At 43.8% G+C, this 22,969-nt stretch overlaps 1 protein-coding gene across 1 annotated transcript in view; it reads right to left on the bottom strand.

Annotated features, from left to right (window-relative positions):
• Positions 1 to 18,247: 18,247 nt before the first annotated feature.
• Positions 18,248 to 22,969, bottom strand: part of Lrrc63 (leucine rich repeat containing 63) — a 31,728-nt gene continuing 27,006 nt past the window's right edge. Inside the window, 3 exon segments of the mRNA XM_038309673.1 lie at positions 18,248 to 18,285; positions 18,288 to 18,484; positions 20,293 to 20,532. Coding sequence (XP_038165601.1) covers positions 18,248 to 18,285; positions 18,288 to 18,484; positions 20,293 to 20,532 — 475 coding nt within the window.

The raw sequence follows: 22,969 nt of genomic DNA, 5'->3' as shown, positions 1-22,969 counted from the left end.
TTCCTGTGGAATGAGCTTGGGCTTTGGGTTTCGGTGCCGTATTCAGGGAGGTACAATTCTCATCATGGCCGGGACATAATACCATGGCAGGCACAAGAACATAACACACAAGCCTGCAAGGCTCAAGCTAGTTTTGACACATGCAAAGCCACATGCTTCCTGTCACCTGTGTCTGTGTTGGTCAGCACCTTGGTAAGGACATACTCACTCTCTTGAAGGGAGTCAACTTCTGTCCAGTTTCTCGGAGCCTGGAAACTGTTCCCTTTTCTACAACAAGCACAGGAGGGGGAGGGTTGCTATGCCTAGGCTTCCCTTTCTCCAACCTTCCTTTTCTTCCTTTCTTTCTCTTCTTTCTCCTCTCTCTCTCTCTCTCTTTCTCTCTTTCTCTCTCTCCCCTCCCTCTGTTCTTCTTTTCCTTTCTCTCTTTTTTTCCCTTTCCTTTTTTCCTTACTTCCTGTTTTAAAAACAAAATACTTAGGTTAAGCCAGCCCCAAGTAGAAGATTTAATGTATTAGTAGGGTGTATGCTCCATAAAATTTAAAACGTTTATAAAGGTAAGCTACCAGAAAATGGAATTGAAAATAAGAAAAATAAGAGTCAGACGGTGGTGCACGCCTATAATTCCAGCACTCGGGAGGCAGAGGCAGGTGGATCTCTGAGTCTGAGCCAGCCTGGGCTACAGAGCGAGTTCCAGGACAGGCTTCAAAGCTACTGGGAAACCCTGTCTCAAAAGAAAAAAAAAAGAAAAAGAAAAAAAAGAAAAGAAAGAAAGAAAAAGAAAAATTAAAATGGCCACAGTGAGACACTATTTCCTATGTAATGAGTCAGTCAATATTTTCAAGATACGTCTCAGTTTGGAGACCACAGAAGTGTGGAAAGGGGGTGGTGTAACCTTCTAGGGTATGGCTGAGAGGGGTCAAGAAGTTGGCGGAAAGCAAGCTAACTTCCTATAGCAGAGGCTCAGACATTCTTGCATTCATTGCCTTGCTATCTTATTGGTCAGGACCTGCTGTTCCTTTATTCGTTTCAGTTACCTGTAAAACAGAGACGTTAACTCGAAGCGAGTGGCGTGAGAAACAGGTGATGGACAGCTCGCCTTCGGCCTACGCTCACCAACTGTTAGGTATAATTTCTAATGAAAAGATATCAAAGGTCTTTCTAGTTGGAATCGTCACAGTGCCTTGGCTCAGAAGCTCGGGGCCCTGTCTGGCAGTGATCCTGAAAGCCATTACAGCCAGGGAGCTTGGGCTGTACCTTGGAGCCTTCCGCCCACTCACTTCCCATTCAATTACTGAATAGATCTCTTGAGATGTCTGAAAATTATTTAAATTAGAGGTCAAGATTTAATTTGGAGGCACTGTCGTGAAAAGTTAAGAACCTCTTTGGATAAGAGCATGACACATGCAATTTGGGGGGAGTAGATGTGACGTGTGTTTCAGGACCATTCTAGAGAATGCTCAGGTACCTGGAACCATGTGTCAACGTGCGCTCATCAACCCCCCGGTGAGCACGGTGGTGAGCCTAGGAGCTGGGTCCATTCGGTTTGCAAAGGGCTTTGGAGATGGGGCCTTGCTACTTCTCGATGAAAGGGTGTCTGATTGCTTGCCGCTGGTCAGGAGAAGGCTGTGGTTTAGACAGTGTGCCAGTCTGACGCTCTGCTGCTATGACCCAAATACCTCAGACAACCACCGCAAAGGAGGAGTTCTTTGTTTTAGTCACACTTCCTCAGGATTTTAGCCCTCATGGTGGGAGGGTGTGTGGGACAGAACTGTTCAATTCAAGGTAGCCAAGCGAGCAATGCAGAGGAGCAGGAAGATGCCCGGGGCAAGTTTATGACCTCGAAGGCCACTGTGATCCATTCGCTTCAGGTCTGCCACACCTCCTGCTGTTTGCCACCTCCCAATGGCACCATCTTGTCATGAATCCATCAAAAGTTCGATACATTCATTCCTTGTCAGAACACTCTGTGATCTGATCTCGTATGGTACGCTTTCCCCTTCTCCTAGGCTTTTCTCAATCCAGTCTCAAGTTGAGAGTCAAGATGGATTGTCACAGATGGACCATCAGCTCTGCCGCGGGAGGGAAGCCACAACTGTGGGAAAGGCTGTAAATGCTGGTGCTAAGAACCCACAGAGAACAGAGAGGAAGGGGACACAGAGAGGAAGGGGACACAGCCGTGGTTTGGGGATGAGATTGGAAGGAATTGTCACAGCGTAGAATGACCGTCAATGTAGAGCCAAGGTGGGGCCTAGCGGGGAGACCTTGCTTAAGCTTCTCTACTCAGGAGCCTCCTTGAGTGGTGTGTTCAATTCCAGCGACCAGCCATTTGGAGAATGGAAATCTGGGTCCCCTCTTCTTAGTGGTCCCCACCTGCTCCTGCACCTCAGCAGCTGAGTGACTAGCCCAGGTGTGTTTCAGAAGGGCCGTGGTGCTTGCTTCTCTAGACCCCAAACTGACAATTTCTTACTAGGTCCCCCAGAGAATTCTTCAGTGGGGAGCCTCAGTGTTCTCAGAGGATCTCAGTGTCTGGTGTTGGGGCAGGGTCTCGACAGACTGAAGAAAATGTATATCATCAAGCCGAGACATGGCTTAATTAGCATCCTATTGCCTTCGCAAAGTGATATTCTTTCTCTGCTCCTTTTACACGTATTTATCTTAGCCCAAGGATGGACTGCTGAGGCTGGAGATGGGGCTCGTGGTTAGGAGCATTGACTGCTCTCCCAGAGGACCTGGATTAGATTCCCAGCACCCACGTGGTTGCTTGCAGTTGTCTGTGATGCCAATCCCAGGGGATCTGACCATCTCTTCTACCCTCCGAAGGCGCAGGCACGCATGTGGTGTACAGATGTATATGCAGACAAAACCCTCATTTTTACACAAAAATAAAATCAATAATTAAATTTTAAAAAGAAGTAAATTTTTAACTTATTTTAACTTATTATACTGTTGACTTACATCAACTGACTATTACAAATATTTTTATTCCATTTGTGCCCCCCCCCCTTGAAACTAGGGAAGAGATAAATAGACCTCATGGTATGAAAACAGGCACCTCTATCACAAGATGCACATGAATTCAGGTGACATGTAATGTAAGGTGTATACGGTTTACAGTGACCAGGGGTCATATTGGGTCCCTCCCTTGGTAGATTGCCAAACAGAAAGAGAAACTGAAATTGGAAAATCCCCATTAGGCAATTATTTCTGTGAAAGAAATACCCTTGTCCGAAGCTCTTGAAGGGGCCATTACCATGATTTCTGCGACGAGAAATGCTCTGTTAAAGTCGCTGAGAATCTGGGGTCTTGGCATATCTTTCCAATTAGATAATGACTTTTCCTAAGTAGATCTGTCTGATGGGGACTATTGATCTGCTGGCGGAGCCAAATTTTGCATTACTATAAAAGACTTGGGTTATGCTGCCAGCTTTATATCTCACTCCTCAAATTAAAAGTGTGTGACAAAATCAGGAGGGATCCGGGGTTGAAAAGGTCAGCAAGCTTGCATCTTTCCTGAGTAGAAAGAAAGGATGCAGTGCACAGAATGTGAAATTGGGATGGGACTAAAGAAAATGGGAGGATGATTTTTACGATTTGACACAGTTTATGCTAATAACTAAACTTTGAAAAACAGCTTGTCCGAGCTCCAGGGGAACAGGCTAGGTGACTCGTGACTGTATCAGCTGGAGAGGAATGTGGCCACACGCATATTTATTCTGGAGACCACTCTGGTTTTTAGCATCGACTTTTCCTTATTGAAACATAGCCAGTATTGAGTGGGTTCTCATTTTCCCAAGGGCAAACAGACAAGCAGCTTGCTTCTGAAACGTTTCGGCGGGTCAGGCCCTGAGATCCCGGTGGCACGTTGAACAGTGGGGCTGACTCTGATTCTCCTCGTGTTTCAGGTATCACGAAAGCGGCTCTCCATCAGAACAGGCCATTTGACCCTCTCAGCCTCACACACTGGCCACGTTCATAATCAGCTCCAGATTGAAGAAGCCATGGCTGTAATGATTCAGCCACACAACATGGCTGACACTTCCGGTTCCAGGGCTACGCGTGTGCAGACAAGCCCTCGGGCAGAAGTGCCTGATGGTCCTAGGAATCTTAAATGACCCCATGTGACCCACGTGCAGCATGGTTGCATCATCTACGTATGATGTCGCTGCATGAGCCCTTGCACACATGCGTGAACTCCGTCATCTGTGTATAACGTAACCACGCCATCCCCCTGTGCGCATGCACTAGGCAGCCTTTAAAAGCAGGTCGCGCACTCCTAAATGGGTTTGTTGCATGTTCCATGCTTCCTTCTCACTCACGCCAGGTAATTTCAATGGCTGCTTTTCTGAACAGGTTGGTCCAATTAGGGATGATAGCAGTTAGGGTGGGGCAGCATAAAGTTCTTTCTCTCATTACCTTTGATGCCTTTTCCAAGAATGTTTGTGTTTGTCTGTTTTCTCCCCCTGTCTTTTAATGAAATCTCTTGTAGTTGGATTTTTCTCTGTCGTGCCAGCCAGCTTTCAAATAAATGACATGGAGTTTTCTTACTAATTATGAAAGCTCAGCCGATAGCTTAGGCTTATTTCTAACTAGCTCTTATAACTTAAATTAACCCATTTCTATTAATTTACATGCTGACACGTGACTTGCAGCTTTTACCTCTTCTCCTGCACGTCTGTTCTCTCTGTGTCGGCTGGTGACTCTCCCCTTTCCTCTTCTTCCCAGCATCCTCTGTGCCTGCAAATCCTGCCTAGCTATAGGCTGTTCAGTTCTTTACTAAGCTAACCAGAGTGAGACATCTTTACAGTGCACAAAAAGATCCACAGCACTGGTAAGATCCAACTGTGGCTCAGATAACTAAGACCCCCAAATGAAATGTTTTATGGCACATGGAAATTTGATGTAAGGAGAAAGGCTCTCTTCGATTGCCTAGCGAACCAAGGCCAGATGATCAAAGGAAAAAAGAGCTTTCATACCCCCTGGCCCTCAAGAACCGAGGAATGTAGCTACCCCTGGACAGACGTCCATCATGGACAATGTTTGTCTGTTGGGCTGATTGACATTCCGAAGAGACTGTCCCCAGAGCCATTACCTACCAATAATTCAGGTAGAATCTAAATATAGGCATGTTTAAGGTTTCTCCAAGCCCTGCCAAAAGCTGGTTCTGATATATAATGACAAGGGGTCAGGCTGGGTTTCTCTCTTGGCATATTACCAAACAGAGAGGAAGAAATCGGAAAGTCCCCATTAGGCAATTCTTTCTATGATATTGATGTTGAAAAGAAATACCCTTGTTCTCATGCACCACAAATGAATCTGCATTTCCAATTTGCCTGTTCTCTGCAGAAGAAAGAGACCACACGCTTCTAAGTTCTTCTTGGCTAGTGAATACTCACACTCCTGTGATTCCCCCATGTCACTTTGTCCTTTTGCACATTCATGACATTGTTTTCTTTCTGTTAGATCTCTCAGCTTATTCCAGCAAACCTTGAGAAGTCAGAGATGATGTTTCCCTTGGCCCTATGCTAACAAAACCATTTCTGCCTCTTTGTGTCATGAGAACTGTGTGACTTGGGACTGGAAAGATGACTCAGAAATTGAAAGCACTTCTTGCTCCTGCAGGGGATCTGAGTTTTGTTTCTAGAACCCACAGACGAAAACACACACCTTTGACCCATCTGAGGCCGACAGCTTCTACCCAGGCTGCTGGCTCCTTTCCCTTTGCTTGTCCCCCCAAGCTAGTAGGCAGTCTCTTTCCTTCACATTCCTCTGGGTGTGTCACATCAGTGCCCCTTGTTCCTGATGCTTCAGGGCACACATCCAAACACTATCAGTGTGCCTGGAAGCTTCTCCACTTGGCATAGGGCTAGGGGAAGCAATCGCCATGGCCTCTGAAGGCTTAGCTCAGCTGGGCACTGCTCTCCAAAGAAATTCCTTTGTATGACACTCAATTTAATACCACCTCTTTCTGTGTGTGCACTATGTGTAGGTGTTTATGTGAAGGAATGCAGGTGCACATGCATGCATTCCACAGTGTGCCCATGACAATCAAACTGTCAAAGGACAATCTAAGGTGACCTTTCACCTTGAGACAGTGTTTGCTGATTAGTAATGCATACACCATTTTAACTGGCCTGTGAGTTTCCGAGGATTCTCGTTTTCACCTCCCACCTGGGTGTGCTGGGATTATAGACATGTGTACCAGGTCTGGCTTGATGTAGATTCTGGGTCTCTACACTCAGATCTTCACACTTGGGTGGCAAACACATTACCCACTGAGCTAGCTTGTCATCCCGTGGTTTATCTTTTGATCTACTCTCTCAGCCCCAACACACATGCCTGTTAGGTATCCTCCAGGCAGACAGAATGCTTAGCCTCACCTCAGTTTTGACTACCTTCCTCCCGGGTTCTGCTTAGTACCTCATTTTGGAAACATCATCTTATTTTAAGCTACAGGGCTAAATTGAAGAGAGTGAAAATCTTGGTTTTGGTACCTTGTTGCAGCTGCTCCCTATGCCCATCATAGTTCACTGAGCAGGGGAGAGGCGACATCAAATGCACTTGCAAAGTGCTGGTGTGTGAACACATAGAAGTTTTAAATAAACAGATTAACAAGGTTTGCAGGCAGGTTGGGCTTAGAAGACAAGGTGTTCGTTGGAGTAGCTGGGAGGTAAGTCTGCAATAACCTGCAGGCTACAATGTCACAAGAGTAGAGATGTGTGAGCCCGTAGCTGCGCCCAGCGTTCTTTTCCTCGCAAAAAGCCATAAATGACCATAATTGTGAATGTATTTTACAAGATGAGAATACACAGAAAAAAAATGCATCTCACTTAAGTCAAAGGAGAGATCCAAAGTGATTGAATGTGTGATGTCCTTCACACTGTATTATTGGGGTCACTATAGTTTTGAGAATTTATTCAGTTGGATAAATTTATGAGTTATTCGCGATGTACAAAGCGTAGTGCTAGGAATCACCAGGATGAAAAATCTTATACCCTCCATTTAAAAAGCAAAGCAAAGAGACAATTAATTATAAAATGCAAATTCTTCACTATACTCTACAGATGTCCCCAAACAATCATATCATTTTAAAGCTATTTTAATTATTTATTATTTTTATTTAATGTGCATGGGTATTTTGCCTGCATGCATATTTGCATACCACATGTGTGTCTGATACCCACAGAAACTAGAAGCCAGAAGAGGGGACTGGAGTTACAGACACTTGTGACCTGCCATATATGGGTGCTGAATATTGAATCTGGGTCCTCTGAAAAAGCAGCCAGTGCTCTTAACTGCTGACCCGTCTCTCCACCCCCTCAACAACTACACGCTGCGGCACTTACTGTGAGACACAGGGCCTCCTGCCCGGCCAGGAAAGAGTGAGGTAATCAGAATGAGTTGGCATCTTTGCCCTGTGCATGCATGGATTTCTGAGATTAATTGCCCCCAGAACATTAGCATTTCTCAGCAGTCAAGGGAATCCTATTTAAATATTAGATGTGCTCAACTAAGCACAACTCAGAGAAATCAGAAGGAAGAATCAATTTTATATGACTCTCTGCTTTCCCTCCCAACCCCCAAATGTAATGAAAACAACAAATGAAAAACTCAAGAGCAACGCCATGGACATTCGGCCACTTGGAAGGTCACTGTGTTTATAAGTAGCAGAAACTGAAGAAATATAGATGTAACAATCTATTTTAAACAAGCAAGCAAGCAAACAGTAGCTTGCATAAAGGCAGTGGTCATAGTGCAGAGGGGAGGCTAGGGCTGGGCTGGAGGAGATAGGAGTTCTATTTCTAAAATGAAGAGCTCCCCTTCCTAAGTCTTGGTCTCCAAGTCCAGCACCAAGTCTTTTGGCAGCTCAGGAACAAGTTCGGCGCTTTGGGCAAATCACTCCACTTTAGCTTTTTTTTTATATCTGCAACAAGGACCCTAGTCGAGTCTCTAAAATGAGACAGCACGAACTCCTGCCCATTTTCCATGCCGTACTATTTAGTTGTCTCGTGATAAAAAGGACTCCGTCTGAACGTCAGTCCACACTGTTAGAAGTGGAAGACATTTGGGATGAATGAACATGGGTAAAAGAGGTGGGGATAACCTGCAGAAGCCGTGTTCACCACCGTACAATAGGCCGTTCTCCCTGCTTCCTAAGCAAGCAAACTCCAGACCTCTGTACCCCCTCCCCTCCACTGAACTGACAGGAAGCAGAAGCCTTAGGCAGTGCCATCAGGACTCTCACGGATCTAGGTCCCTTGGTCTCTCCCCCACTCTACTCCCTGCCCTCATTGGCAATATCTTCCAGTAGTCATTCATTGCAGTGGCAGGAGGGGAGTCAGACTCAGCACAAAGGCCCAAAGTGCAGGAGCTTAAACAGATAAAAGCCCAGCCTCCTTGAAAGTTTGTGTTAAAGCACAGACATACCCAAGGACTGCTTGGGAGTGCCTGCTGCCCAGAGGATGTTGAATCTGTTGTGATGTGCAGAGGATGCTGACGGTTCTCTGAGATTCCAAGTATAAACGGCAAAGAAGATTTAGAAAGCCCTCCACTCCATCCCACCCCTGGCTTTCAACACAGTTGGCTGAGAATACTGATTCCCCACGAAGCCTGTTGGTAGTGAAAGAGCAAACAAACAAACCAACAAACCAGAATATACTCCCTAGGAAGGGGAAATAGAATAGATACGGATGAATGAGGGATGGGTGGTGGAATGGAGGGTCGAATGGGGAGGGGGAGGGAAGAATAAGGTAAAGAAAGGAATGTGAGGAGGAAAAGCTAAAACTAAGAACCATTTGAGGGGTCCTATGAAAACCTACTACCATAGAAGCTTTTTAAGATATACACAAAAATCAAAGAAATACAAATGAAGTCACCAAATAATAGGGGAGACAAAGCCCCAAACAGATATCTCCCGCTCAACACCAAGTGAAGCCTCCAGCACTAGGAATGGGTTACATCTAATGGAATTGTTGGACAAAGGCGCCCCATTGAAATCCCCAGGTAACTCAGGCTATTGCCAAGGCTATTGGTTGCTCTCCACAAAGTGATGGTAGAGCCCTGTTGCTGAAGACAATGCATGGAGCTGGAGAGATTGAGCTGGTGCCTACCTAGAACCTTCACCCCTACTGATTAGTGTTCATGATTCCGGAAGATATTCTGCATGCACCAGAGGAGAAAAGTAAATATCAACTCAACTAACTATAAAACCTTCTATCTACAATGGTGGCTTGACTGCATGTTATGCCGGTGTAATAATGGCACAAACGTTATGAGAATAACCAACCACTGACTGGATTTCAGGCCTACTCCGTGAGGGTACCCTAACCCAACACTATCCAGGTGGCCAAGAACCTGAGACTAGGTAAGCCACGGAGCTGAGGGAAAACCAAATACTAGTGTTCTGCTAAAAGATTGCAGCAATAAAAATGATCCCTAACACCATTCTACTACAATCAAAAATTAGTAGTGTCTTGCTCTCTCATCATTAAAGAAGGGTTTTTCTTCAGTAGATGGGAACAAAAATAAGAAACCCGTAACTGGACAGCATGCACAGAGTGAGAGAGCTTGGGACACTCGGTCCTGAAAGGGATGTTTTCATCAATTCCCTCCCTTCATGGCTCAGAGAATCTAGAAGAGGAGGCAGAAAGATTGTAGAAGCCAGTGGGGATGAAGGACATGAAGGAAACAAGGCCTTCTAGGCACACGAGGACAAATAACACACACAAGAACTCACAGAAACTGCGGCAGCATGCGCAGGGCTTGCACAGGTCCAAGCCAGATGGTGTCCCAGTGCTGAGAGGGGAAGTAGAAACAAGCCCCCATCTATAACCTGGGGGATATCTCTAATTGATAATTGCTTACAAAAGAAAAATCAGCTTTCTCCAACGAAGTCTCACAGGGTATACAAGCCAAATTTATGGGCAGTAGATGATAAACACAAAATTAACTTAATTGTAATTTTGGAGGTTTTGTTGTTTGTTTTTGTTTTGCTTTGGCTGTTTTTTTTGCCTTATAGACCTTTTGCTTATATATTATGGTCTCTTGCTTTGTGTTTTTATGGGATTTCTGTGTGTGAATGTATCTTTTTTTCTCCCCTATTTGTTTTGTCCCGTTCAGGTTTGTTTGGTTTTAACCATTATTATTATTATTATTATTATTATTATTATTACCATTATTATTATATGCATGTTTATTTTTAATGAGAGAAAGAAAGAGGGTATAGATTTGGATGAGTGGGGAGGTAGGGAGGATCTGGGAGGAGTTAGGGGAGGGGACACTGTAATCAGAATATATTGTGTGAAAAAATGATATTCAATTAAAAAAACAGAGCACAAACAGAATCGGTTTATAGATTTACAGAACTAGACATTAAAACTATGCCACTGAGCTACAAGGAGCAAAACTCTGAGCTTGCAAATTATACTTTTCAAGTTAGTGCATATGAAATGAGATTCACAGTTACAATGTCCAGAGAAGACTCAGCCTTCAAACTATAGACATATATTCTTACTGTTGCAAAGACAGATCAAACATATGCGGACCCCTGCTAACTAAATCAAAGCCATCATCGTCACATAAATGAACCCACACAGTGTTCCTGGATGGAGAGATACTATATCATGTGTGAGTGTCGGCTCTTCTCAAATTAGAGCCCTTCTAACAAAAATCCAAAATGGTATACTTACTGCCGAAAACAAGGTAAAGCAATTCCAAAGATTACAGTGATCACTATGGCAAAAAAAGGCCTACGAGCAGGGGCTGACTGTAGCTCAGCGGTAGAGCTGTGAACTGGTGTGTGCAAGGCCCAGCATGTGCTCTCCAACAGTGCAGGGTGTGGGGACTGGAAAGTTTTGTGTAAAAGCAGCAATGACATTAGAACCTGTAATGTAGATGGACCGAGGTGTGGCTTCTGTTGAAATACTGGAAATGGTGTAGCGCTGACATTAAATGGAAAAGTCCAGAGGATCAGAACAGGAAATGAAACAAAACGGATGGCCACGCAAGACCGCGACAGACCGCGGACGTGGATTCCGAGCCGCGGTGAAGATCAAGTAGACCACAGCTGGAGGCAGAACTTCTTAGGTTCTCCAAAGCTAAGATTCGGAGAGACTCATTGATCCAAGCGGAGGGTAAATAAATGGCATGTCAATAATTGAAGGAATGGGGGGGGCTTGCTAAACTAATCAATAAAGGACATAAAAGAACAGCTTGATAGATTTCAGAGCCGAACATTTAAAATCTTTACATCAAGTCAAATAAAACAGTAGGCTGCAAGCTAAGGGCACGTCTTTGCTGTGTTTGGCAGAAGGCTGCGCTCTCTCCTGCCGCATGTGTGCTGCATGTGTGCCGCATGTGTATGTTTGTACATGTGTATGTTATGCACACCGTGTTAAGACCAATAAATATGCCAATAGAAAAAAATATCAAGGAAAAGATTGTTAAATGCTACAATAATTATTAGTTAATATGGAAGCAAAACAATTTTTTTTGTTTTGCACAATGTCTGAAGATCTTAATGTCAAAAATATCTCCTAATTTCAAAGAAAGATGAGTGTGGATTTAGGTGAAGATTTAAGTCTTCCATATGACTGAGCTAGTCCACTCCTTGGCATATATATGTGTAAAACCATCCTACTCCATAGATGCTTGCTCACCCATGTTTATTGCTGCTCTACTCACAATAGCCAGGGGATGGAAACAACCTAAACATTCTTCAACAGGTGAATGGAAAATGACAGTGTGGTGTGTGTACACTAGGGAATGCCAGTCAACTGTAAAGAAAAAATGAAATCATGAAATTCAAAGGTGAATGAAGGGATCTAGGAAAGAGTAGGTTGAGTGAGGTGACCCAGACCCAGAAGGTCAAATTCTGAATGTTCTCTCTCATTGGAAGATCCCAGCTCCAAATCTTCAGGGTGAGCATACAACATGGATTATCCACAGAGACCAGGAAGGTATAAAGGTGCCATGGGGGCACATCTTGGAGGGAAATAGCATGAGACAGGTAATATGAAGTGGGAAACAGAATAATGGGGAGGGGCTTCCAACTGGGGAGGAGACAGAAAGAGCAATAGAGAAGGAGGAGGACCAAGGCTGTTGGATAAAGCCTAAGTGACTCATACTATCTTATATTTACTTAAAATTACACTCCCCCCTCTCTCTGTATGTGTGTGCATGCGTGCGTGTGTGCGTGCGTGCGTGCGTGTGTGTGTGTGTGTGTGTGTGTGTGTGTGTGTGTTAAAGGGTGTTAAGTCTCTTGGGCTGCCAATGCCCTCTCAAGAACCACAGACTAACAAAAACCCCAGTAGCAGGCAGGAGAACATCCTTCCGAATGGTTGTTCAGAGTAGACCCAGGGACTTCCCCAACAATAGAGATTATCACTGTAGTTCTTGGCTGCCTCTCAGGTATTGAGGCCCATATTGCGGAAGACACCACACACTTAGGACACAGGACTTAGATGAATTGAGATGTATCTGACCTGAAAACCTCTTTCCTGTGGTCTAGCTTCGATGGTGCCAGAAAATACAATATGAGTAGCCAACGGAGGGAAGCAATTGCACAGCGCTGACCAGCTGCAACATCTACGAATGACCGGCGTGACAAAATATGCACACAGGTGCAATATTGCCACTCACAGGTTGGTGGCAGGGAGCATAGCAACAGGCAGGCGGGTATGGCACTGAAGCAGTAGCTGAGGGCTTACATCTGATTCATGAGCAGGAGACAGAAAGAGAAAGCGAACTAGGACAGCCTGGGTTTTTGAATCCTCAGAGATGACCCCTCTCCCTGCGACATACCCCTTCCAACAAACACGTCCTTAGCCTTCACAGGTCCACAACTGCAGACCAAGTATTCAAACAGATGAGCCTATGGGGGCCATTCTCATTAAACCACCACAGCTATAGTCTGGTGAAAGGAGCCATGTATGTTTCTCAATGGGATGGTCAGGCACTGTAAGAAAAATTCGGGCTCATGGACTGTGAGGAGCTAACTCAGTAACAGTGCAGAGTGGAGAGCTGCAGAAAGGAATGCTAATATTATATAATAAGGAAGAAATATAGCTATATATTAGCTTAATATGCATAAACTCTCCTGGAAGAGTACAAGCAGCTTGTTTGTTTGTACACAAGTACAAATATTTCAACCAGAAAATTCTTATAATTATGATCAAAATAAATATAATTTTGATTGTAGGAGCTGTTTACAAATTTAGTGTCTCTTTTTGCCTTCTTGTCACATGTAAAAACTTATTGGTTATTAGTAAATTCAAAGGCCTTCAACAGTTCTGGATTTTATACCCCAAAGATAATTTCCCTCTTCTAGCTTTCAGTTCTAGAATGATTCTCTTGTGGAGAATTTAGTTCCTGTGCTTTGGAAGAGGTTTATTCGCCTTTCTCAATTCTAGAAATGGGCCCGTGACTCAGGTGTAGGCAACTGTAGCACTGCATCCAGAGAGTGATAATTATTGGTATGTTGCCCTGGCTAGTTTTATGTCAACTTGGCACAAGCAAGAGTGACCAGCGAGGAGGGAGCCTCAGCTGAGAAACTGCCGCCCTAAGATTAGGCTGTAGGTAAGCCTGTGGGCATTTTCTCAATTAGTGATCGATGGGCCTAGTCCATTGTGGGTGGGGCCATTCCTGGGTTGGTGGTTCTTTGAGAAAGCAGGTTGAGCAAGACATGAGGAGAAAGCCAGAAAGCAGCTCTCCTCCAAGGCCTCTGTGCCAGCTCCTGCCTCCAGGTTCCCGCTTGGCGTGAGTTGCTGCCCTCACTACGTTTGAGGATGAACTGTTATCCGGAACCGTGAGTGAACGTTCCTCCCACAGTGTTTCACCACGGCAATAGTAACCCTATCTAAGACACGTGTGGACAGGTGCTTGAGCTGAATCAACCCCCGATGTGTGTCATGGTATCACAGCTGGGATAAATGGCAGATGCCTCTGGAGTTCCTAGGGTTCTTGTAGATTAACCTAGAATTGTCATTAGCCATTATTGCTTTTCGAATGTTCTAGTTAGCTCTAATGGTCACCTTGGGTATAGCCTACAGCCATCTGAGAGTAAAGCCTCAACTGAGGAATTGTTTAGATTGGATTGGCATGTATGGGAGGATTGTCTTGTTAATTGATATAGGATGCCCAGTTTACTGTGGGTGGCACCATTCCCTGAACAGGCAGTCCTGTCTTGATAAGAAAGCTAGTTACGCAGGAGCCTGAGTCATCAAGCAACACTCCTCTACAATTTGTTCTGTCCTTTCTTGGCTGTGAGTTCCCTGGTTAGAGGTGATGTACGCTATCAACAGCAAGCAAGCCTGCCTTCTGCTTCCTACCTAGACTTCCTGATCTCCCCCAGAGTTGGACTAGGACTTGAAAATGTAAGCCAAATAACCCCCTTCCTCCCCACATCACTTTAGGTCAGTGTTAGGAACATGAGCAAGACCACGTTGTGTTACTTGAAAATCGTTTCATGTAAATTGGAATAATGCCGGGCCTGTAAGATGAGAGCCTGCGGATCAGGTGGTTCAGATAAAGGCAAGCCCGGGATGGGCGTTGATATGCTGATGAACTAACCCCAGGTTATGAATAGCACCAATTTATCAGTGAACCACCCCCAAGCTGAGAGCCCTGATAATGCAATGAAAACCTAGGAAGGTGGCCCCTATGATTGCAGGGCTGTTCGGCTATCAACTTTACTGATACCCATTGGTAAGAGGACTTTGAGACTGGCTTTGGAGACGTTTGAACCTATGGCACTGGTACTGAGCTCACACGTGCACCTGCTAATGCACCTGCCAATGATAACCACTGGCCAGTGTGCTCAAGGCCCTTCTGGACCTCCACCAGCGTCATCCTCCTGATGTGGGTCAAGTCTGAAAAGCTCCCGGAGTATTCTAACCAGAGAATATTTCCCATGGAGCCACACATCAGCGGATTTCTGCCCAGCAAACTATCCCCAACTTTGGTGAGATGTCTATGTATTCAACTTTTATATTAGCCTGGTAGAATAAGGAATGTTTGTGTGAATAAACCAAGAACATTTAAAAGACGGATCTCATGTGGACATCCTAATGGCTGCGTGCCTCACAGCCTGCTGGAGTCAGAGATTTACCCCAGAAACAGGAATGGGAGGAGACCATTTGGGCAGTAGGCAAATTAAAAAGTGGTGTGAAGAGATAGATGGCGGGCAGACAGGTAAATAGAGAGCACCTGAGTAACACAGTCTGAGCTACTGAAACATCTCCCCAGTGGACGCATGCGCAAAATGATATAGTTCCCTTTGTTGCTTCTAATGTGTTTCCATCATTTCCAGTGAAGGTTCCTAGGTTAGTGGCCTAGAGGAATTACACTCCCCGTGTGTTGCTTGCTCTGTAACTTTGCGTAGGATGTGTAGTTTTTCCTTCACAGATTTTTTTCCCTTTATGTACTGGGGATTGGACAAAGTGCCTCATGTATGATCGGCAAATACTGTTACTGAACTAAGTTCTTAAAGTCCGTGCGTCTCTCTTTTATCCCTGAAGTTTTAGAACGTTAGGCCTAAAGTTGAAGTGTGAGTTGTGGTGCGAGGCATCTGAAGATGGAAATAATTCCATTTGCAAGCACACTAATGCAATATATTTATTATATAAATGTGCATAAGCACATACACGTGTTGGTTATCTTTGGCTTTCAGAGGGTGTGGCACTACAGGGTAGGTTTACTTCTTAGGCTTAATCGTATGTTTTAAAATTTGTATAATAAATATGCCTGACACACTATGATTTGCCTTGCAGCTCTATGCAAGGTCTTTGCAATGCGGTTCACACTGAACATAAGGCACAACTCCAAGACCATTTCCCACTGTTCCCATGTCTAGGTGAATGTGCTTCTATAAAATGTCTCTGTAGTACTCTGTTTCCCTCAAAACATTACTGTCTATTCTCAGTTTCTACCCAAGTACTCAAGCTAAGGCTGCATATTCACTTGGCGCAGGCCTGTAATCCCAGCCACTCCAAAAGCTGAAGCAGAAAGAGAGCAGGCTCAAGGCTTCCCGGGCAACAGAGTGAGTTCTAGTCCAGCATGGGCAACTAAGTAAGACCCAGTCTCAAATTCAAAGTAAATAGAGGGCTAGGGACATACCTTGTGCAGAGAGAACTTGCTTAGTATGGGCAAAGCCTTAGGGTCAATTTTTAGTTCTAAACACAAATAACTCACAGTTCTTCCCTAGGAACATATTTCAGGGCAACCATGATCAAGAGTACAATGTACACCAATAAGACGTAATCTTGTTTTTTTTTTTTACCTTATTTTCTGATTATAGGCATATCATACGCTGACTGAATTGTTACCATCTTGTCAATATCCCTTTCTGGATTTCTATGTGTGAGATGGTAGTTATTCCTCTTAGAATAAATAGTTTGTTTTCCTAGAAAACACAATATAGACAACTCAGCAAACTCTGACATCTCTGTTTATTGAATTTCATAATCAGAAAAGTTATTTAGAAGGACTGTTATTCTTTAGAAGGCTGGTCAAAGCATGGGCTGCTCCTGCAGACAGCCCACGCTGCCTTCCAGCACCCATGCTGCATGGCTCACAACCACCTGTAACCCCATTTCTAAGGAGACCCCATGTGTCTAGTCCGGTGAGCATCTACGCCTGTAAGTAAAGAGCCCCCACAACACACAATTACAAATAAACCTCTTATAAATTACTTTTGTGTTGTTATTTTATCTTTAAATATTCTTAAAATACACACAGATCTGACATAGTTTATGCTTTATGACTATCTCTAATTACACGAGAGCAAAAAGACTGCAAGCTGAAGTATAAATCAGTTCATTTCATTAAATTTAATGATTACTATTTTATATTGAATTAATAGCACAAAAAAACACATGCCATACATGAAATTGTTATGTGCCATTTGAAATTGTTTTACCAAAATGTGTGTTCACCTTTTGCTCAGGGAAACCTCTGGACAAAAAAAGCCCAGCTTTGCTGGACTATGGAGAGACTGAAGGACAGCAGAGTGGGTCTCAGAAGCCAGATGAAGAGAATGAGGAAAGTAGTGCTTCAGTTACTTTTCTGTTGCTGTGATAAAAAGCACAGCCAAGGCAACTGATAAAAAAAATGTTTAATTGGGCTAATGGCTCCAGAGGGTCAGAGTCTGTAATAGAGTGAGTGCACAGCTGAAGGAACAGCTGAGAGTTCACATCTCCAACGCCAAGCAGGAGGTAGAGAGCTTATTGGGCACAGCACATAGCTTTTGAAACCTCAAAGCCAGCCCCCAGGGACATAGCGCCTTCAACAAGACCACGCCTCCTAATCCTTCCCAAACAGTTCACCAACAGGGGACTAAGTATCCAAACATATGAGTTTATGGGGCCATTCTTGTTCAAACCCCCATACCTTCTTTTAAACAAAATAAACACTTAAACGGTGTTTTAAAATTTAATTTTATGTGTATTAGTCTTTTGCCTGCATACATGCATGTCTGGTGCCCTCAGAGGTCAGAAGAAGGCACCCGATCCCTTGGAATTGGAGTTATGGGTTTCGCTGAGCCACCATGCGGGTACTGGGAATGAGGGTTCTCTGCAAGGGCAACAAGTGCTCTTAATTGCTGAATCATCTTTCCAGCTTTCAAAATAAACCCAAGTTCCACTTTAGGTGGGTACCGCCTTGTAGCGTCATTGAATTCTGCTTTCTGGTTTGGCTCTCATCAAGGGCTACAGTAAATTCGGTGCTGGCCCGTGGAGTGAGTCTCAACTTTGTGGGCTAAAGGCCAAGATAACCACAGAAGATTGTATTAGTTTTCTAAGAGGCAGGGAAACCAATTCAAAAAAAAAAAATCGAGTTGGAATTTAATCTTTTATTCTCAAAAGAAAACCAGCTGAGATGGTCAGCACCAGACAGGTTTTCGCAGAAACACACGAGCTAGCACTGGATGCCTGGACACACAACTTTGCGGCCTTGATGACAGAGTTCTTCGTGATGGTTTCAAGCTGCTGAGTATGGGTTCCTGAAAGGACAAGATGGAAGACGCAGCACTTTCTGCAAATGTTTTGAGCATCTTCTTCCTTACTGTAAACATGCACTCCCGAAAATTCTCAAGAGCCTAGCTGAACCCCAGAGGCCTCTTCTAGTTCCCGCGACACAGTTCCGCAATGATCCCTAACAATCAGACAGAGAGAACTCAGTGGAGAAGACCTGTAGGTCTTCACACAGAACCTGGGCTCTAAGAGATGACCTCCTCATTCATAAATCTGTGTGGACTTTACAAATAAAATGATACACCACTAACTCTTTCTTTCACCAGTCCTTATTTAGAACTATTCTTCTACAAGGGAAACCTTCTAAAACAAAACTGGTCTCCCTCATCTCCAGATAGCAGGAAGGAGAGCAGACAAAGAACATGATAGGAATCTGGGTTGCTCCAAACATATCACAGGATCGGATGATGCGAAAACCTTCACCAAACTTGGGACCGTGACAGCAGTCACACCTGGATGTGCTGAAAGGAAGAGAGACATCAAGAGGATATTTTGAGTTTTCGCTAAAGTAAAAATTACTGCTTGGTTTTGATCGATCTGACATCTAGACAAGGCATCTACTATTAAGTCAAAATTTAAATCCTAATACAGGGAACAGCAGATTAAATATGTGTGCAAGGAACCTACTTTCTCTAAAGCAAGCGTATAAGTGCACAGCGCATTATAATTGGAAAGTGAATCTGGGGAGCTTCCTCTTCTTTTGAGGTGAATGAAAATGAAATTTATGCCCTGGCAATGCTGGAGCACGCATGGGCAGCCCGTATATGGTGGTTCTGTTGAACTTGTCCATATTGGGTTTCCTGGTCTAAGTAGAAGAGGACAACTGACCACGTTTCTTCCTCAAGAGGGCACCAGATTGATGTAGGAGTGTTTCTATCTATCTGTTGTTTCATTGGTTAATTAATAAAGAAACTGCTTGGCCTGATAGATCAGAACATAGGTGGGTGGAGTAGACAGAACAGAATGCTGGGAAGAAGGGAAGTAAGGCAGATGCCTTGAGCAGTCACCATGACTCTCCTCTCCGAGATGGATGCAGGCTAGAATCTTCCCAGTAAGCCACCCCTCGTGGTGCTACACAGATTACTAAATATGGGTTAATCAAGATGTGAGAGTTAGCCAGTAAGAGGCTAGAGCTAATGGGCTAAGCAGTGTTTAAAAGAATACAATTTGTGTGTTGTTATTTAGGGGCATAAGCTAGCCAGGCGGTTGGGAGCTGAGCGGCAGGAACACAGCCTGCTCCTCCTCACTACACCAGATCTCATTACAGATTGTTGTGAGCCACCATGTGGTTGTTGGGAATTGAACTCAAGACCTTTAGGAAGAGCAGGCAGAGTTCTTAACCTTGGAGCCATCTCTCTAGTCCCTGGAGAGATGGGGCTGGGCTTCTTTTGAGGTACTTGGGATTAAATCCAAGTCTTTCTCAATGCCACACACACACACTATGATGGAGCCATATTCTCATATCATGGTGGGAGTTAATAGCAGAACAAAGCCACTCACTCATCTATGGCCAAAAAACTAAAGGAACTGGGACCCCATAGTTTCCTTAAAGAGTATGCTCTCCCTGAACCTGTGAATCTTTCACTAGGTCCCACCTCTTACTGGTTGTTTATCTCCTGGTAGCAGCACCTTGGGGATAAAGACATTGGCACATGGTTCTTTGAGGGACAATCAAGATCAAAGCTATGCTACATATGTCTTCATTGAGTCAAATCTGCTCTTTTATATATTCCTGGGAAATCATTTTGCTTAGGCATACTATAAGTATTTGTACAATTCATAGTCCCAGCAATAATGATGGTGATTTCCTTTACATAGTCAAAATGGTTCTATAACATTTCAGTGGACCCTAAGAACCCTTGTCTTGGGATTAGGTAACAAAGTATCAATTGCTCATTGATTCTTGATATGTGTGTGTGTATGCGCGTGCGCGCTCACTCACATGCATGCGTGTATTGCCTGATCCACTCCTGGTATTGCTCAGGGCAGAATGGAGTAAAGCATGTCCCTCGGGACTTAACAGTTTTGGAAAGGAATCACTTCTGTGTACTTAGCAATTCACAGACAAGGTTTAACTAATAGATGCATAGATACTGCCCACCATCACTGAACTTTAGAAATAACTGGAGAACGTTATAAAATGGGACTGATTTAGAGTACATTAGTATACCTGCAAAGCAAGAATGAGTAAAGGAAGAACTGTTTGTGTGTGTGCTAGTGAAATACTCAGAAGCGTGCCTTGATAAAAAGCACGCTTGAAAGTACTTACATTCTTAGACACCTTTGAACTCTCCTTGGGATGAAATTATAAATTTTATGTAGATTATTTTTGAGAATGAAGGAAGCACAAATATGAGTTAGTCGTGGGGGGCTGTTGCAGCAATACTCTGTCCAAAAATGGTAACTAGTGAACGTATTTTCGAATTGGAGTTTGGTCAAGTTCAGCCGTAAAATCCCAAGTGGAAAAGAAGTCATGAAATTCCCATCAACATTCAGCTTCTCAAGTGATCTGTACAGAAGAGACATCACATTTTAGAAGATGATCATGCAATTTATAGTGCTCATGCGAGTTTCTGCACTGGTGGTGTTGAAACCTGGCCCCCACACGGGTGGGAATAAAACATCTATTTTAATATTTTCATGGAATCAAGAGAATTTCCTTACAGAAAAACTGAAACAATATATCACTATGCAAAGAAGCACATTTGTGTGAACAGGGTAGCTGATGGATGATACCCTTGGGGGGTCTCTGCAAACATCATCACTCTGGACATATAAATAGCCACGGAAAAAGCAGAGGACTAAAAAGTGTTACACCACGTAAACACAGTCAAATCACTGTCAAAATACTCTACAGGTAAACAGGCCTCCAGGTGGTTGAGCGGGTGGGAGCTTCTGAACGCTCCTTGACAATCTAGTCTCGCATCCCTTTGCCCCAAACTGGGTTCTCTGATGGTCACTCTTCCTGAGAAAGTAAACCATGATCAAAGTTTCAAACAAAGAGACTCTTCAAACACAGCCTGACTACCGTTCTTAACCACATACTGAGGGCAGTTATATGTGAGGCAAACCCCAAGCTCTTATTTTGTCCAGAAGGACAGAATGGACACAGTCACGTCCCTCTACAAACCTAAGGGTCAGTAGCAGAGTACTGTTATGATTTGAACATTTACACACTTCCTATACACTGTTTATTAAAATCTTTATAAAATATGTTTTGATTCATGTTCCTTCCCCTACCCTAATTCTTCCCAGATCCTGCCACCTCCCTACCCACTCATCTTTATTTATATCTTTCTCTTTAAAACACACAAACACACACACACAAGCACACACATACAAAAACAAAAATCACAAAGCCAAAAACCAAAATAAGGCAAAATGACAAAACAAAAAGTCCACCACCACAACCACAAAACAAAGACCAGAAAAACAACAACAAAACAACATCAACAACAACAAACCATGGAGTTCATTTGATGATGGCTAACTAATGACCGGCATGGAGCCTGCCCTGGGATGTGATTACTATAGGCAATGATTTTCCATTGGTAAAAACTTGATTTTCCCGTTGACAGCATGCATCAGTTGCAAATAATTATTGGTAAGGAAAGAGACCCTACATCCACATCCCCCTGTTGGTGCTGGACCCTGTCTGTGCAAATCTGCATGCATCCAGTTTCTGTGTGTTCATATGTGCCATCGGTTCTGCTGTGTCAGAAGATACTGTGTCCTTGGAGTCATGCAGCATCTCCAGGTCTTACAATCTTTCCACCTCCTCTTCTGCATAGATCCATGAGTAGGATTTCATGAAGACATCCCATTTAGGCCTTAGTGCTCAGAAGTCTCTCACTCACTGCACACTGTGCAGTTTTGGATTTCTGTGTTAGCTCTTATCCACTGCAAGATGTTTCCCTGCTGTATGGCTGAGCCAGGCACTGGCCTATGGCGACAACAGAATGTCATCAGGACTCATTTCATTGTGATGTTCCTTTAGCAGAATAGTGGCATTTGGTTTTTCCTAGGTCTATAGCTTATCTAGTCTGTTTCTTGGTTAGTTTAGCAGCATCAGGTATGGATTTCATATCATGGAGCAGACCTTAAATCCAAACCAGAGAGTGGTTGGTTACCCCCGTGGCATCTGTGCAACTATTACACCAGCATAGCTTGCAGACAGGTCACTGTTGTAGGTCACAGTGTTTGAGGCTGGGCTGATGGCTACCTTTATCCTCTGGTAGCCTGCAGGATACCTTCCAGCACCATGAATCCCAGTCAGTAGCGATGAAACTTCTAGTTAGGCACTAGCTTGATTTCCCCATGATCCATAAAATAATAAACACTGTCTTCAGCAATAGGTCCTTACCATAAGGTTGTGGAAAGCAATCAATAACAATGGCAATAACCCATGACATTTGGGGAGGTTCCATGTGACCCTTCGCCAATGACTCAACAAGATGTAATCCATTCCTGGCACTGGACATTTTAGTTGGTAGAAAAAGATGTCTAGGGGCATTGTCTCCCCCATCACTTGACAAGATTCCTCCTATATATGTATAGATTTTAGAAAGCTTCTACAGTAACAGGTTTCTGTATTTCTTATGGTTTTTCAAATGACCTTTAGTTTTGGTTGTCCCTCCCTGTATTTCCTCCATTACCGTTTTCTTCCACCCACCTTCCTGTTTAACCTTCCTAGCTTTCCTGTACCTCTTCCAAGCATTATATTTCCCCTTTCATGGAAGATCGTTTCCTCCCAACTAGTCGTCCCTTACTAGATAACTCACCTCGGTGATTATTTGGATTTTAACATGCATAATGAAAACTTAAGACCTAACATCCATATTTGAGAAAAAGTATGTATTTATTATTTGTCTTTTTGGCTCTGGGTTACCCCATTCAGGATGATTTATTTTTCGAATTCTATCCATTTAACTGCAAGTTTCAACATT

The sequence above is a fragment of the Arvicola amphibius genome, chromosome 13, assembly GCF_903992535.2.
Source record: "Arvicola amphibius chromosome 13, mArvAmp1.2, whole genome shotgun sequence".
Lineage (NCBI taxonomy): Eukaryota > Metazoa > Chordata > Mammalia > Rodentia > Cricetidae > Arvicola > Arvicola amphibius.
The sequence above is the reverse complement of the archived record's forward strand: the minus strand, read 5'-3'. Positions and strand labels throughout refer to the sequence as shown.